The 18,047-nt window shown below is 41.9% G+C and overlaps 1 protein-coding gene across 1 annotated transcript in view; it reads left to right on the top strand.

Annotated features, from left to right (window-relative positions):
• The window catches only part of LOC104347009 (potassium voltage-gated channel subfamily KQT member 1), a 518,893-nt gene that overhangs the window by 14,028 nt on the left and 486,818 nt on the right, over positions 1-18,047 (top strand). Inside the window, exon 2 of the mRNA XM_086465940.1 lies at positions 16,614-16,704. Within this exon, the coding sequence (XP_086322066.1) occupies positions 16,614-16,704 (91 nt within the window). The remainder of the gene's footprint in view (positions 1-16,613; positions 16,705-18,047) is intronic.

Here is an 18,047-nt window from a genome sequence, read left to right on the forward strand (position 1 = left end):
TGCGTGGAACAGTACCATTTTGGGTGTTGTGTATGTTTTTATATATACCTTAAAATGCTCCTGTTACTTCTGCCGTCTTCAGTCTATCTGACTCTGGCTGATAATACCAGAAATTTTCCCGTACCTGTTTCAAGTTCGGTTTCTAGACACTTCAAATAAAGAATGGGAAGATCTACTTCCATGTTGGTTGTGAGGAGCAGTAATTATGTACTTGCCATTCCCACTCACTTCAGCAGGCTTTTCTGTCCTCATGGAGATGACAGACTCCAGTAGCCCACAGACTGTACAGCAAGATTATTACAGCATCTCAGGTCTAGGTCCTCTGTTTGGGGTTACTTGGAAAAGGGAAGTACAGATGTGTTTGAAATGTAAAGCATCGCTAGTGGGGGAGGTTTCCAGCATTTTGGTGAGTTGTGATCAAAAAAGAGTTCTTGGTTTTGGGAAGGCCTTGGTTCTTGCACTTAGAGGAACCTGTCTTCTGGGATTCAAAACTGGATAGTATAAGGCTGTCACAGAGCCTGGAGGAAGCCAACAGAAAATTATCCCATTAAGTGCATGCCTGAGCAGTAGGACTGAGAGTCTTGGTTTGTCCTTTACCTTCATCAAATAGGTAGTACTGGAAAGACAGAGCTTTTTACTGAGATTATACACACTAGAAAAAAATACTTGTTTCTGTATTCTGGATCTTCAGTGTAATAACTAATGCTGTATATGCCTGCTGATTTTTTTTTTTTTTTGTTCATGTTATTATTGGAAAGAATGGAATATAGATAATCTTGTACAGTATTTCCTAGTGATACCTGAAATGTAATGGACAACAAAATACAGCTTTTGTCAATGCAGTGTGGTTTGTATCACATACAAAGGACTGTGGAACAAAACGCAAAAGTGGCACTGTTGCTGAAGCTATTAATTTCCATACAGTTAAGGATTATTTTTCATGCTTGCATCCTGCTTTTCTCCTTTTCTCAAGCTAATACCACTGACCTAATATAAGTCATCCTGCTGTTGTCTGAATGCTGGCTCAGAATCTCACTTGCTCTGCACAGACCAAGAAGAAACCTTGTACTGCTCATCAATACATGGTCTTGTGGGCTCCTTTAGCCTTCACTGTAGCCCTGTTTTGCCAGCTTTCCCTACAACCTAGTGTGTAGCTCTGGGTCCTCTGTGTAGTTCTGTGGAACAGCATAGGTAATATAGAGTGCAAGAAATGTGCTGGTCAGGTGGTGGTAGGGAAGGTGCAGAGCAGGACGCAGCTGCAGGCAGGTAGCAGCAGGAGGTGGGGTGGGAGATGCTAGGTGTAAAGAGAAACTTGAGAGCAGAAATGCTGCTTTGTTTAACATCTGAAAAGACTGCACAGCTATTGGACTGCAGGTTTCCTGAGCTGGTCCCTGAGGACATGTTGCTCCAGGACATGGCAGCATATATGCATTCACTTTAAACTAGCATGATACTACCACCACAGCAGACCAGAAAACACACCTAGCATTTTAGGCAGCTAACCTGTGGTGAGATACTGTGCATCATCAGTTCCCAGGCCATCTAGTTCAAAGCTAGCTCAGGTGTATCTGTTTCAGCTCCAGTAGCATTTGTGTAGACAGGCCTGGAGATGAATTTAGGAGGTAATCACACATGTTGCCAGCACACTGAGTGTACCAAAAGGCTGACCAGAGCAAATACAGCCTGTTGATGCACTCAGAGCCCCAAGAGCAACCCTCTCTTCAAGGTGCATCCCTGCACTTTGCAGAGGTCTGGTTTTGGAGGGGGACTTGTAAAAAGGTCTTGTTTTAGCTTCATGCATGGTGTCCACTGGTTCCCAGGAATGTTAATCTGGTCCATAGCTTTGCCAGTTGTTGAGGTACTGGAGCTTTCCACAAAATAATCCAGTAATCAAAATCTGCTTGCCAGATTTTGACAGATTCTAGCTGTCCTTGTACCATGACTGATGGAAAGTGGGTGGTAAGGCATTAGCAGGAAGACCTAATTTACTGGGTATCAAGCAGTCATGGTTGATCCATCCATCTGTCATGGATCTCAGGGCAATTAGAGCCTGTTGGTGTCCTCATAGCCTTGACACATCCTTTCCATTGTTTTGGGTTCTCTGTAGATTCAGATGGACAATGGCAACATGTAGTGTAGTATTTTTAGGGTTATGTTTTCAAGCAGGACCTTAGAGAGCAGAGCTGAAGTCAGGATCAAATTCTGCTGTCGTGGAATCAGCATGTTTTACTGCTTCTGAAATAGTCATTGCAACATACAGGCAAAAGACTTTTTAATTTTTGTTTTTTTTTAACACATCAGGAAGTCAGGTAATTATTACTTTTTTTGTGGTATGTAAAAACACACAGCATTTAATTGCAGTGTGAGCTCTCATGAGCATGAAAACTGATCTTTGGATACAGAAAGCAATAAACACCATCTGCTTCTCAAGATGCCTTTGCTTTTGCTAGTAAGAAGCTTAACTTTATTTTGATGTATTTGAGTGTGTTTGTGTTCATCATCCAAATTGTTTACAACTAATAACACTTTCAATAGTTCTGTTTTGGGATTCTTACGTTTATTTTATCTTAATATTCAAGGTAAAAATCTGAATTATATTAACAGTACAGCTGTTTAAATTTAATTATATATATTTTTAACTTTAATGTTTTAAATCTAAAAATTCAAAAATAAGAACATGAAGAACCCTCCAAGTGTTGTTAAATGTCTATGAGTTTTAGTCTCAATACAATTTTGAGATATCAAAATATTAAAATTAATAATTTGTCCCATAATTGTAATTTTTAGGATTGATGTCCATTTAACAGAAATTAAAGTGAGACGCAGGTATTACCTGCAAAACAGGTTCCTGTTGTGTCCTGTTTGGCATGTAAAATGGTGTCCAGTCTCTGTAGAGAATAGCCATTTTAGCTGCAAAAAACTGTGGAAGGAAATGACATGAGAAAACACACCATGAACAGAATCTTTGTCATCAAAACCAGACAACAGAAGCACAAGACATTATCAAGGGAGCTAAACCCCAATCGACAGTTTGAGGCACTTCAGTCAGAGATTTTATTTTGCCGTGGCCATTTTACACATTAGCTTCCCCCTGTAATCCTCCATCATAGTCCTTTGCCAGGAATTACTCTGGAAAGTAATTATAGAGGAAAATATAGTGCTTCAGTCCTTTGACTAAGTGTATATTATATACTTAGAAAGCTCTAAAAAGCATCAAATGATAGTTCTGAATGGAAATTCATCATGGTGGGAACCCTTTTCTTGTATATATGCAGACCATCTTAAACAGGTTACAAAAACTCAAACTGGCATATCTCTTCTTTTCCTTTTTGACTTTTTTCCCATCATAATGAACTAACTGAGATCTGAACAGTCCGCGGCTGCTTTCTTCAATCTGAGCCCCACTCTTAATTTCTTAAGAATCTTCTTAAGTCAGGCTTGATTTATAATGTATTTGTCTGTCTCATCCTCACCAAAATATTCTCATTTTGGATGAATAATCACATGTTAGCAGTCATGCAGCATTGGCAAAACTGGGTCAGATCATGGGATTTGTGCTTTCTCTCAATACATCAGGAAGCAAAATGATCTTTAGCAGTCTGGGTGATCTGCTGGTAATATGTTCCCTAACAGCCTCAGAGGTAGATGTGCAGCAGTCATTCAGTTAGGTTTTGTGTGTGAAGGAAAACACATTCCTGCTGTGGGCTACAACCTATTTTAGAAATGCCTTGATCCAGTGGTAGCTAAAGAAGCAGTATTTTTATAAAGGCTTCCATAAGATTGCTATGTAAGGCTTTTCTCTCCTATGTGTGCATAGTGGTTTCTGGGTTCTTTGTTAGAAAGGGTTACATATACTCTTCAGATGTATTTTTTTAAATACTAAATGCTTAGGTACCAGTGCTGTTGGTGTAGTAAACAAATAAAACAGCTGTTCAGCAAGAAAAAACTTAGACCAACATACATTATGGTAAAATCACAGCTGTGAAGAGTGATTTATAGCTTCTGGTATTTAATAGTACAGATTCTACCAGGAAGAGGTTCCTCATTAATCCATGAGATATTTTGGAACTAGGAGGGCATGATCAACGCCACATCATGCCTTCACTTCTGTAGCATTTCATTGTTACTCACTTAGGAAAACTCAATTCACCTTTGGTGTAATAAATAGCAGCTGCAGCCTAAAATGGCAGGTGAGCATTCAGTAAGCAAAGTTTCATATCTCATTGAAAGGCTTCGGGATAGGACAGTGGATTTAAAAACAATTCTATGAAAGTGCCCATTTCAGTGCAATTTGAAAGCTTCACATGGAAGCGATAACACAATGTTACAATGCAGAAAGGAGATCAGTAGGAACAGTTAGTCCTCCCTTGCCTGGCGAGGGAAGGTTGGATGATGTCAGGGCTCTGCAGGGGCTGGTGGCTCCCCAGGGGCTGGAGAATGGAAGTATTGGGGGCTCCCCAGGGCCAGCAGGGCAGGGCTTTGCAATCAGAGCCCGTCACACCATGCCAGGCAGGCAGCAGGGAAAGATGGAGCAGCCAGGGCAGTCCCAGCCCCAATGCCTAGATGCATTGGGCATCTTCTTGGGGACTGGGGTGGGCTGAGGTCAGGGCTTACAGGGTCCTGACAGTTATCTAGGTAATTATTAACAGTTTTAATGTCTATTATCACTTTTTTCTCCCTATATAAAATGCCTAGCTGGAAAATAAATATGGGCTTCCCCATCAGATAAAAGGGAAAAATCACTGTGATTGGTTTAGGATTAACAACTGAGGACACTTGCTGGTTTTATCTTTCAGCCAAGGTGGGCTCAATAAGAAGAGAACTTCGTTTTTATAAAACACAGCTTTCTCTGGTGACAAACTACTTGCAAGAATGTTGCTGCTGCAGTTTGGTGCTGGGCTGTGCCACAGAATGATACCTACAGCACGTGTCTCTAATTCCATACACTTTATTGTACTGTCTTCTTTTCTAAACCTATTGTTTCTGTGACAGAGCTTTGCTGTGATTAGAGATTACTGGAACAGCATCTTTACTATCAGTTCATGGCTTACTGGTTGACTAGGTGAACTGTCTTTGAACTGAGCTTGCTTGCTTTTTTTTTTTTTTGCCCCTTTTTTTTTCCTTGCTGTTCTTGTTGTTGGTAATTGTGAGGAATTTGATTGTGAGGAATTACTCACTCATTAGTCTGGTTATCTTTGACTTTTTCCTTACTGCAATATCTGTACTCACCTCATATGAGCTGCCCTCATGCTTGTGGTTCAGCTACTTTTGCCACTGCTTAGCATGGCTTTTTATCACTTGGGCAAACAAACCACTCTTTTCCCCACTGTGATGTTAATTGCTGAAGTCTCCTTGTGCTTTCTGGCATTCTGGCTGAATATCGGGCTTTCTGACATTACCTAACGTTTCTGTGTTTCAGTGTCTCTTCTCGACGCTTTGCTCTGGTTTTATTTTTTGGATTATCACTCGCCAGTAGCGCTGCCTACAGGAAGAAAGTGAGGCTTTAGCCCCCTCTGCTGGCTGCCTTATCTTTGGTCAGTGTAATGGCTCATTAAAGCAATACATCAGTTTTATTATGACTTGGCCAGATCTCTGTACCCGCTATAACATACCACCATTTTCAAAGAGATAAACATTTGGGGCTGCAAGTAAAACCGCTCAATACACTCGGCAACTTGTGTATGTTGAAATGAAAGAAGTAGCAGGATTGGATGATGGCTGTGTAACTAGTAAATCATGAGAATGTATCTAGGCTCTGTCCCATGCTAAAAGCACTGCTAGCCTTGACTAAGATATGTTAATTGGATCACTTTTCCCTTTCAGCCCTGGGTATTTGCCATTAATGAAGAACTAGAAATCATTAAGATGCTCACCACAAACACATTTTTCTTTGTTAACATCACCAGAGGTGGTGAAACAGCTTCCTGAATATGAGAGACTCAGAAAAATACGATTTTAATTTTCATTAAGCATAATAAACATGTTTGGCCATTGGCTCCTTCTCTCCTTTCCTCCTGGCAGCGCAGGTTTGACTCGTTCTTCTACTCAGTGGTGCTGAATCTTAGGCCTTTACTAGCTTGCTCTCAGCTAAGACAAAGCAAATGCAGGACATACTCAGGAACAGAGTTCAAAAGAACCAGGTAGAGGCTAGGTATCAGGAGAAGCTTACTGAAGGTGTCCAGAAGATTGTTGCTTTGAGGAGTTAGATAGGAACCTCAAAAAGCATGCTGCTTTACATGACTTAGTCTCCTTTGATCAGTTTTCAGAAAAAATACTGAACTGTTTCAAATTCCCCTTTGGAAATCAATGCAGTATCATATTTATTTATTTATTAATTCTACTAATAGATCAAGATGTCAGGCCCTTGGGATAGAACCAGCAGCCCTGAACCGTACACCTAGGTAAGAACAGATTTTACAATCAGAAGCCACATCCTTACAACTAGTGCCTAAGGTTTTAGGTGCCTAAAATCATTCCCCTATGTTTGGCCCAGTATTTCTACTTGGTGCTAATGACTAGCTCCTGCTGCTTCTGCTTAGGAGCTAAAGCACGTGCTTGGGCTTAACACCCTTCTGAGACTGAGGAGATTCATACCCTCATCTTCCACCAACCAAATGTTTCTTAGCCGAAACAATGTGGCTAAGAACGTGGAGTCACAGGCAGAACAGTCTAGAGCCAGTGAATTCTGAGGGATTTGTTGCCCAACAACACAAACTACTGATCTGATGATACTGAAAAAAAAGAGACCACCACAGTCAAACACATTAAACCCCCATCCTCCCCCATCTCTGGTCTCAACTTTCTGTATATTCAGCACAGGTTACACTTAATCCATCAAAACTGTTCCATTAAGATGTTGGGCATTTTGGGAGACTGACGTGGTATGTGACCATTTCTTCCTGTGACTCAGCATAACAATCTCTTTCTGCTGCTCTTTCCTATGAAACCTATGGGTTTGTAAGGGTGTAGCAAGGTCAGGACTACTCCACGAGAGGGAGCAAACCAGGGGCAGAGTCTGACCCTGCCATAAGCAGGAACAGTGTCCTCACCAACAGGGCACCTATTTTAATCCACAGCATGCTAGTAGAGTAGGCAAACCAGGGCGCTGATAACAGGGTCCATTGGCAGGTCCAGATAAGCTGCACTGGGAATTGACTCCATATTAACTGTGATTTGTAGCAGCCAGTAAGCACTGGAAATAAAAGCTACCTGCAAGAAGAGCTCACAAATACTACGGTTCATGAGACTGGTTTTCTTAATCATTCTTCTATTATATGGTATGGTAAAGTCATCCTTCACATGGACTTAATTTACACAGTTCCTTTTCTATTATATTCCCATTGTATTTTTAAAAGAAAAAAAAGACCATTTTCCGTTTTGTGTTAGATAGGAGTAATGGTTTAAATCCCAAATTTTGATTTGTACTGAAATCAATCAGTAGATAAAGATATGAAAACAATTTAAAATGTTTATTAAGATGATGAAAACAAAAAAGTACCATAGAGAATTACCTTTAAGCATTATAATAAACATCAACATTCTGTCTAATTCCTTGTGAGTTATGATTTACAAAGCTGGAAAGAATGGCGTTTATTATTGCTCCCTGTTTCCTGTAGCATGCATAGTGGAATTGCATGTCTGATTTTCAAGGATTCGGTTTCTGAATCCCTAAGTTTTGCCAATCAAATAATTTAGACTGGTTAGTCCTTTACTTCTGTAGAAACCCCGAACTTATATAATAAGCATTAGAGCTATTTTCTTTTCAGTTATCATCTTACAATAGTATGGTACTACACTTATCTGAAAGCATCTGAAAATCTGCTTTACAGTAATACCTGAAACAGAATACATAGTGGTGGATAGGCATTCTTATCCCCATAGAGCTCACAGTTCAGAGTAAACAGAGAGGAGCCATTATCTTTGCAAGCTCATCACCAAAAGAATTTTAAAAATACATCTATCTAGATGATCTTTTCCCCTTCCATTTCACAGTACTGATTTACAAAAAACCCACAGACTTAATTGGTTTTTTTACCAACTACACCTACACGTGATGTGCCTGGGCTGCCAGTGTAAACTTTCTCACCAAAGTAGCTATTGTTTCAGCGAATTAGAGATGTACCACTTGCTACCCATCACTTATACAAGGTTTGAAGGGAGGCTACAAGTTCAAATAAATAACTTTCACACCTGTAGCTGACAAAAATAGTTCAAAATAACCTAAGAACAGAATCTAATCACACAAATTTCTGAGTTGCACATCACACAGATTTGTCCTGTGCAGATTTGGTTTTCAGCTTAATAGAAAACAGTAACTATAAAGCACATGTACTTTGGCTAACTCTTCATTAACTACACAATAATTACACTGTAACTGTAAATAATTGGTAGAGAGCTTTTTAAAGTGCAAATAGGTGTCAGAAACCTATGCAGGGGGAGGATACTAAAGAACTTGAGTTGTCATGAAGTGATGGAGAGAAATGGAGAAATTAGCTAGAGGTGGTGGGGAAGGAAAGTCAGGTGAGATGATTGTGGTTTCCAGTGAATGTACAAGGCCTGTGCTAAGTGTGTTGTCCTTCCTGAACGACCTCTGAAGGGATGCAAGAGGAGTAGGAGAAATAGCTGTCGTCCAGATGACATCCTTGTCCCATTTCTGGCAGTGGACAAGAGCCATTGGAGGGCCTTTGCCACTGCTGCACAGTGTGCTCGGACTTGTGTGTTGACTGAGCCATGGTGGGCTTCCTGAAGGAGCTGGGCCCAAGCTGGTGGGGAGGAGAGGTGATAACTGTCTTGCAGGGTCATCCTGAAGCCATCGCTTCCTCTTTTCAGGGGGACCTCAGCCATGGTGACATGTTGTGGCAATGCAACTTGTCTTGGGGTGAGTTGTTGTATATGGTCTGCAAGGCTGCTTGCTGCTTGGAAGAGGGAAGCTCATTCGTCCCTTGTGGTTTTCCCCACGTTGCTCCTCCTCCTCTGTGTGCCCTTTCTCATCTTCTGCAGTCATCCCATCTGACTCATAGGTGCCAGAAACCCTTGCTGAGCAGGAAGGGACACCAAGATCTCTGTGGCAGTCTCCTACCACCACTGGAGGCCCTTCCTGTAACAGCCTGGAAATGGCTTCAGGAGGCCATTAAGATTTCATGCATGGCTTGGTCCCCAACATGAGGGGAGGGTTGTGGAGTGAAGGTTGCCCCACTATGGAAGGGCAGGGGGCTGATGGGATGAGAGCTGCTTTCCTTGGGACTGTTCCTGTGGGCCATTCTCCTTGCCAGAGAGAAAGTTCCCATGAGTGTTCCTGCTCCATGGAAAGTGTTGTTGGCCTTTCCATGCAGGTCATCTGCTCCAGGACTGGACCATTCTGGGAATCCTCTGCCAGAGTCACTCCCTGGTGTCCCTGCCTGTAGGCACCAGGGAGCCCAGACTAGGGCCCAGCCCTCCTAGCACAGACTCACTAGTGCTCAGCAGAAGAGGCCTCACTTCCCTCAACCTGCTGGCCATGCTCGAATGCCTTGGGAAACATTGAAACATTAAATGGTCATGAGGGATATGGAGAAGGCTGAGGTTCTTAATGACTTTTTTGCCTCAGCCTTCACTGGCAAGGGCTCTAGCCTCATTGTCCAAGCTGCAGAAGCTGAAGGTGGGGACTGTAAGTGAAGAGCACCCACTGTAAGTGAAGAGCAGGTTTGTGACTATCTAAGGAACCTGAAGGTTTACAAGTGCATGGGACCTGATGAGATCCATCCCCGGGTCCTAAGAAAACTGACAGATCAAGTTGCTAGGCCACTTTCCATCATATTTGAGAAGTCATGGCAGTCTGGTGAAGTGACTACTGACTGGAAAAGGGGAAACATCACCCCCATTTTCAAAAAGGGGAAGAAGGAAGACCTGGGCAACTACAGGCCGGTCAGTCTCACCTCTGTGCCTGGCAAGATCATGGAGCAGATCCTCCTGAAGGCTCTGCTATGGCACATGGAAAATGTGGAGGTGTTCCGTGGCAACTGACATGGCTTCACCAAGGGAGAGTCCTGCCCAACGAATCTGTTTATGATGGAGTCACAGCATCAATTGACAAGGGAAGAGCGACTGATGTCATCTATCTGGACTTGTTCAAAGCCTTTGACGCTGTCCCGTACAACATCCTGGTCTCCAAATTGGAAAGACATGCATTTGATGGATGGACCACTCAGTGGATAAGAAATTGGCTGGAAGTTCGCACTCAAAGAGTTGTGATCAATGGCTCGATGTCTGAGTGGAGACCAGTGACAAGTGGTCTTCCTCAGGGATCGGTACCGGGACCGGTGCTGTTTAACATCTTTGTCAGCGACATGGACAGTGGGATCAAGTGCACCCTTAGCAAGTTTGCCTATGACACCAAGTTGTGTGGTGAGGTCAACACGCTGGAGGGAAGGGAGGCCATCCAGAGAGATCTTGACAGGCTGCAGAGGTGGGCCCAGGCCAACCTCATGAAGTTTAACAAGGCCAAGTGTAAAGTCCTGTACCTCGGGCAGGGCAATCCCAAGCACAGAGACATGCTGGGCAATGAGTGGATTGAGAGCAGTCCTGGGGAGAAGGACTTGGGGGTGCTGGTGGGTGCTAGGATGAACATGAGCCAACAGTATGCGCTCACAGTCCAGAAAGCCAATTGCATCCTGGGCTGCATCAAAAGAAGTGTGGCCAGCAGGTCAAGGGAGGTGACTCTGTCCCTCTACTCTGCCCTCGTGAGACCCCACCTGGAATACTGCGTCCAGCTCTGGAGCCCTCAACAGAAGAAAGGCCTGGAGCTGTTGGAGCGAGACCAGAGGAGGGCTGCCAAGGTGCTCAGAGGGTTGGAACACCTTTCCTACGAGGACAGGCTGAGAGAGTTGGGCTTGTTCAGCCTGGAAAAGAGAAAGCTCTGGGGAGACCTCATAGCGGCCTTCCAGTACCTGAAGGGGGCCTACAGGAAGGCTGGGGAGGGACTTTGTACAAGTGCCCGCAGTGATAGGATGAGGGGTGATGGTTGGAAGCTGGGAGAGGGCAGGTTTAGACTAGGTACAAGGAAGAAGTTCTTCACCCTGAGGGTGGTGGGACACTGGAACAAGTTGCCTGAGGAAGTTGTGGATGCCCTACCCCTGGAAGTGTTCAAGGCCAGGCTGGATGTAGCCTTGATCAACCTGGTCTAGTGGGAGGTGTCCCTGCCATGGCAGGGGGTTGGAACTGGATGATCTTTGAGGTCCCTTCCAACCCAAACCATTCCATGATTCTATGATTCTAAATATCAATGTGCTAGCTTAGCTGCTTGATATTGTTGAACTTCCGTGTTCTTTAGTCTGAAAAAGTATATAGTTTTTCTTCATGTAATGATTGATTCTCCAATTTTATTAAAGAGGGTCATGTGCTAAACTTGGACTCTTATGTTGGTTTCAAGAAATGACTGCATAAAAAAGATGAGGATTTTATCCTTTTGGTTTTTTTTCTTAACTTAACCTTTTTGATAAGAAGATTGTTTGCTTCAGTTTCTCTTTCATCATGCTTTACTTTTGATATTAAATATCAGATTAGATTTAGGTGATAAAGCTCCTATTCTGATAATTTTGACTCCCTTTTTCTTCTGAGTTTATAAAGCATACTATGTTAATTGTGTGGCTTTCCTAATGTGTTCTAGTGAGAATCTAGGGATGAGAAGAGTAGATGAAAAATCCTGGTATTTCTAGAGTTGAAAGAGAAAGTTTCAACACCATACAGTAGAGTGCAGCACTGAAAATTGTGAGTTAATGATAGCTGAGTTAGTTAGTGTACCTATGCATGGAAGTGTTAGATACTGTATGCAGGGACTAGTTTGAGACTAAAAAGTAGCATAGCCTACTTAGCAAAGCATTGCACTAGATCAAATCATAAAGTGTTCTCTAAGAGCTAATAATTAGCTCATATACTGAGCTGTATTAACACAATTGTATTTCATTTATGCTATATGAAAAGCCTGAACATGGATGGTTCCACCACAGTGCTGGTGTAGTTGGTATTGCCGTGAAAGTTTCTTCAGTAATCTCCACTAGGTGGTATGGACAAGTCCAGTGACATCCACCAGCACAGCTTTACCATATTATTTCAAATTTGCATTGTGCTTTTCTGACTAGAGTTCAAATAAATAAAACCTAGATTGCAATTAATATTCCTCCAGCTTTGCAGTTACAAATGCTTGTAAATAGTACGCTTATGCTTGCTACTATTTTAGAAATTCTGTATTTGTATCCTATATCTCTTCTATCTTTTAATATGAATTACAATTACACTCACACGTGAATTATAATTACATTACAAATAAGACTTTTAGAGGCTTTTGAAATGTACAAATAAAGAATTTTTTCAAAAACTTATTTGAATACTTACATATGAATCAGATTATATCATTTAAGTGCAAGAAAGCACAACTGCAGGTATCAAACAGAGCAGTTGCATAACCAGCTACCAGATACTGTTGCCCTGCCTTCAGCTCAGAAGGAACTAGAAATACCCCACTGTCCATGGATGCTGCTAAAAAAAAACCCAGTCAGTTGATTAGGAACTTGGATAATCCATGTTAAAGGTCAGTCTTAATAGTGTGGATCAGGATAGGTAAATACTGAAGAAATGCAGACTTGATTCAGAGACAGTTGTGCATGTCGAGCTCTAACTACTACTTAAGAAATTCAGTTATTAGTGGTGGCCCCAATCTTCCCAAATCTCTGCTTGTGGATAACGGTGACAGAGCCCTTCCAGAGCCATATGAATGGAAGCAGGATTTTTTTATATCTTCAAATCCAATTTTAGGCTTGAACAAAGTCAGCTGTTGTCTGTGTGGCAGCTGAGAAACAACTGTCTCTGCCCGTGTTAGCACATACATGCAGTTGACTTGCAGTGTGTAAATGACCGGACCAAGCATATCAGTTATGTGAATGAGAATTGTTTTCAGTGTTCATTATTCTCTGTTTTCAATGTTCCTGGGGATCCTGAAGCAGTCTGAAAATCTGAAGCATTCCTACAAGAGGAAAAGGAAAGCTGAACGGCCCTTGTGTGCTCCTAGATATTAGCTTTCTCCTGTTTTCCCTGGTTCTAGTCATGGTTTGAATGTGCTGCATAAAGAATATTGGCTCAGTCTACTCTCCATCTGAGGCAAACGTATTCTGGGTGTTTCCATACACAAGTAGTTTTTTGCAAGTGCTAAACCTTGAATCTATGTTGTAGGTAGCTTTGTCTCCAGTCTTAACCAGTCCCAGTCTCTTGGACAGACCTTGGACCTATGTTACAGTCATGTCCCTTGCTATTCTTGCCTGGGCTTCTTGAATGGACATGGGCTTGCCTCCCTACCTCACCTTGTGTCACAAATCACTGAAAGGCTGATGGAGCTGATTGCTCTCACCACCGTGGCCCACCTTAGGTATTGCAAATCTGCACCCTGGTGAGTTAGGGGACGGCCTTGCCTGTGCTGTTGTCACCCTTGGTGCCTGACTTTGGTGGAGTAACGTCACTCTCACTGCTCCCTGACGTCTGTGTATATACTCTATAGTGTGAATATATATGTATATAAAGTGCAACTATGAGTAAATAAGTAACATATTATGCCTATTTGTATAGTCCTTTATATCTGTTTATATGTATACATACATTTATTTTTCTATATTCTACATTACATATTCTGTGTTCTTGTACGGGGTTGTGGTGCCCAGGTGCTGGCAGTGGGGGCTGCAAGGACAGTCTCTGTGAGGAGAGGCCGGGGCTGCCCTGTGCTGGACACAGACGGTTCCAGCCGGCTCCAACCAACACACCGCAGGGCACAGCTGAGACCCACAGCCGTGGGTGGGGTGCCTCTGCGAAAACACATTTAGAAAAGGCCAAACCCACAGCATAGGCTGTGAGGCGAGAGGGAAAAAAACTGTGAGAAACAGCCCTGCAAACACCAAGGTGAGAGGAGCAGGAGGAGGGGGAGGAGGTTCTCCAGGTTCTAGAGCAGAGATTTCCCTGCAGCCCCTTGAAAGCCCACACTGGAGTAGGTTTACTCTGAAGGACTGCAGCCCATGGAAGGGCCCAGGCGGGAGCAGGGGAGCAGTGTGAGGTGAAGGAAGGAGGGGCAGAGACAAAGTGTTACGGACTGACTGCAACCTCACATTCCCCATCCCGCTGCGCTGCTCGGAGTGTGTGTGAGGGAGGGAGATAGAGCAGCTGGGAATAAAGGAGAGGAGTTGAGCCTGGGAAAGGAAGATGGGAGGGAGATTTTCTTTGATTCTGACCATCCAAATCTATTTTAACTGGTAATAATTTACGTAGTTTTCCCCAAGTTGGATCTGTTTGGCCCATGACAGCAATTGGTAAGTGATCTCCCTGTCTTTATCTTGACCCGTGAGCCTTTTCATCTTATTTTCTCCCCTTGTCCTGTTGCAGAGGGGGAGTGAGAGAGCAGCTGGGAGGGCATGTGGTAGCCAGCCAAGGTCAACCCACCACAATTCTATAGTCTATAGTCTATATTGTTTATATCATCTATATACTACATATATCTATTTCTACAGGTAGAAACCTATATACACACAAAAATGTGTATTTTTTTTTATATGAACACTTCCTAGTTCAAAGGAAATAAGTAGCCAGTCAGAGGGTGTTTTGACATCATGTGGGTATGACAGTTTCAAAAAAAAAAAGACAACCATCCAGTTGCAGAGAAGGATGAAAATATGTGGGGGGTGACATAAAAAGAGTGGGTCTCTGGGTATATCATATCAGCAGCATCCCGCTCTGATGCCTTTCTGACGTAGACAGGCAGAGGCAGCTTGTCCTATCAGCCAGTCACAGGGCAGTATGTGAACAAGCAGCGTATGATGTTTTACAAAATGGCAACCCCTGGGGGCAGAAAGAGGTGAAGGGAACAGATTAGGTGACTGGAAGACATACAGGACTTTGGGACAAGTGGGACACATGGTGGGCAGTAGGGGCAGGGCTTCCCCTGCCATTAGGGTTGTGGTACCTGTCCCTTCTCATGCTGCTTTTGCCTTCCACCAAGCTCCCTCTGGTCTGATGCCTCTGTGCTGTGCCCTGGGGTCCCATCTGTGTGCACCACGCCAGGTGCAGTCCAGCAAAAGGGAACCATCACTGCCCTTCACATGCTGGCAGGGCTACAGGGCATGCAGCCCAAGATATGAGCAGTCTTCCTCCAATGTGGTTTTGGGCCTGCCCCGTACCATCTGCAGGACTTGACATTTGTTCCTATTGAATTTTTTGAGGTTCCTGTAGGCTTGTTCCTTAGCCTGTCCAGGCATCTCTAACCAGCAGCTCTACCCTCAGGTTCATTGACTGAACCCTTAATTTGGTGTCACGCATGGACTCGATGAGGTGCATTTCATCTCCTCTTCTGGTTAAAAATGTTGACCAGGGCAAGTCCGTGGATAGAATCCTAAGGAATTTGTCTTGCCACTGATCTCTAGGTTGAATATGAACTTTTGCCCTTCCTGATAAGCTCTTCCTGCTATATTTTTCATGTAAAAGTCTATTTGCTGAAGTCTCACAGTTTTAGTAGTAGAGCCACCAGGGCTGTTAGTGTGTCATTTGCTTTGAAGTTCTTGAACTAGCCTTGTTGGTAGTGTTTATCTTCTTCAGAAGGGTTTCTCATTGGAAAAATGTTACATCACATGCAGGACTGTTAAAGTTTTAATTGCTGGTTTGGGAGTTAAGGAGCTTAGATACAGCCTCTTGGCATGGCATCAGAGGAAATGACAGCTGGATGAGCTGGTACACAAGAGGGAATGTTTCTGGCTGTTAGTGGAAGAAATTTCAGTTTTCCTACTTTTCTCTTGTTTTCTGCATGACCTTAAGAGATGGTGAAAACTGTAGTGCAAACATATCAGAAGTCTGTCTTTCTGGTCTGTCCATCAGAGTTCATACATAATTTATTTTTGCCAGTTGTTTAAATGTTTAACATGTTACCAATAGTGGAAAGATGGATAAACATTGTACACATCAAAGTAATGGGCATTTTGCCAACATTTAAGCATTTAATCAACTGGGATTCAACTGTGCATCTTGTTTTTCAATTGTCATGACTTTTCAATTTTGCTTTTTTAAACTATATTTGGGGGCAGGAGTATATATTTTGAGACTTCTGAAATTTTTTCTTGATCTGAATGGTGATACTAGAAATACTGTGGCAGTAGCTGTTTCTTCTGTATTTTTGTATGTTTTGAATTTATGGAACACATTTAATGGACCATTTTTCATTGAAGTTACTGTTCCTCGCTCCAGTCATATGTCTAATTTTACTTTAATTAATGCATTATCAATTATGATACCTTTCTACTGCAGCACATAAGTTATATAGCAATCCATGAAACGTGAAACATTCAGTATGACAAGCTTCTATGGGAAATTATACTTAATAATGTGAGTTTTAGCTATTGATTTAACTGTGTTCAGGTTTCCTGTCATTTTTATTCCATGTTTCTTAAAAGTTAATGAATGCAAAATGATGATATTCACTTGACTAGGAAGAATTAACTAGTTAAACACATAGTACTTGTGACGAAAAAAGGCATATGAATGATAGAGCTAAAACTACATCTAGATTTACAGTTCAACTTGACGAGTCACTAAACACTGTTTTCTTTCTACAGATTTCTCTTGGTGCTGATTTGTTTAATATTCAGTGTACTATCTACTATAGAGCATTATTCTGATTTTGCCACTGGAACCCTTTTCTGGATGGTAAGTGAACTTTTTCTTGGGAAAAACTCTAATGAGTTTGACTAAATCTAAATTGCTTTAAGTGAATAAGGGAGGTAACTGTTAAAAATCCTCAGGCAAAGCATGCTACCAGGATATTTAAAATATTACCTGCTTTCCTTAAAGGAAGGTCATAGTTTGATGGGGATGGTTATTTTCTAGATCTGTAAACTATGATGGTACTTGATAAATTAACAGTTTTTATATACTTGTTTTTCATAAAGTATGAAACTATACCCTGTAGCTTTTATAGTGGACAACTGGTGTTCATCAGTCTTAGGCGCTGTGGAACAGGATATTCTATAGACAGGAGTGTATTTTTAAAACTTACCTCTTTTAAGTCTTATGGTAAAAAAATGGCCTAGAACCATGCTGTTCAGAAGTAACTGAATCTCGGGAGTAGGTGATTTCTGCCAGACTAGTTTGCCAGTATATAGAACAGGAATGAAGAGCTCCTATCACACTTCTACATCAGTGGTTTGGCTTTGAAGTTGGTGCTTGTTAACTGTTGTGGCTGTTAGCAATCTGCTAGGATGTCGGATTCTTCTTGAGCATACGTTAAGTTTTGTATTTGGTCTTTTGCAAGAGCATGAAGACATTATGTTGCTTACCTAATATCCTTTTCTTGCTATTAGGATCTTCAGTAGTAATTTAAACAACAGGTGTTGTGATAGAAAAATCTGCTCACTTGGAAGTATACAGAGTTGGCTTACTGTTTTCACAGTAGCCAGGAAACAATTCTTTTATCACTGGACTGAGTGGCTAATTTACAGATGAAATGTACCTGAACTATGTTACCAGTCCTGAGCTATTAAGGCTCTTAAAAATGTGAAATCACATCCAGCAACTGTTGCAACATATGTACAATATTTTTAAGTGTTAATTTGAAGGAGGTGGGAAAATAACAGTACAAATAATTTGCATAAAGACTCTAGACAATGCTCGTTCTCTGTTCCCCTTTGCCCCTCTTCACCTGTAGAAAGTTAAGAATGGAGATGAAGTATCCTTGATAAAAAATGGAGTAAAGAACTTTTAAACGATTGCTCACAATATCTGTATTTTATTCGCTCAAATCCTCTGATCTCAGTGTGTGATAATCTCAGTATTCTTAATGTAATTTCTTTTTGCTAAGTGGTGGCTTCTATTGTGCTGGATTTTGGTTTTCCACCTGGTTTGAAAATAAAAACGAGTTACTTACTCATTTCCCTGTCGCTTAGACTACATTAATATATGCAGCTTTTTTGTGCAATTGATTAAGCAATCATTAGGATCCCAGAGTTATTTTGGGATTTTGATTAATGTTAATCATAGCAAATGTTGCTTGG

Source organism: Leptosomus discolor, chromosome 1, assembly GCF_034619465.1.
Source record: "Leptosomus discolor isolate bLepDis1 chromosome 1, bLepDis1.hap2, whole genome shotgun sequence".
Classification (NCBI taxonomy): Eukaryota; Metazoa; Chordata; class Aves; order Leptosomiformes; family Leptosomidae; genus Leptosomus; species Leptosomus discolor.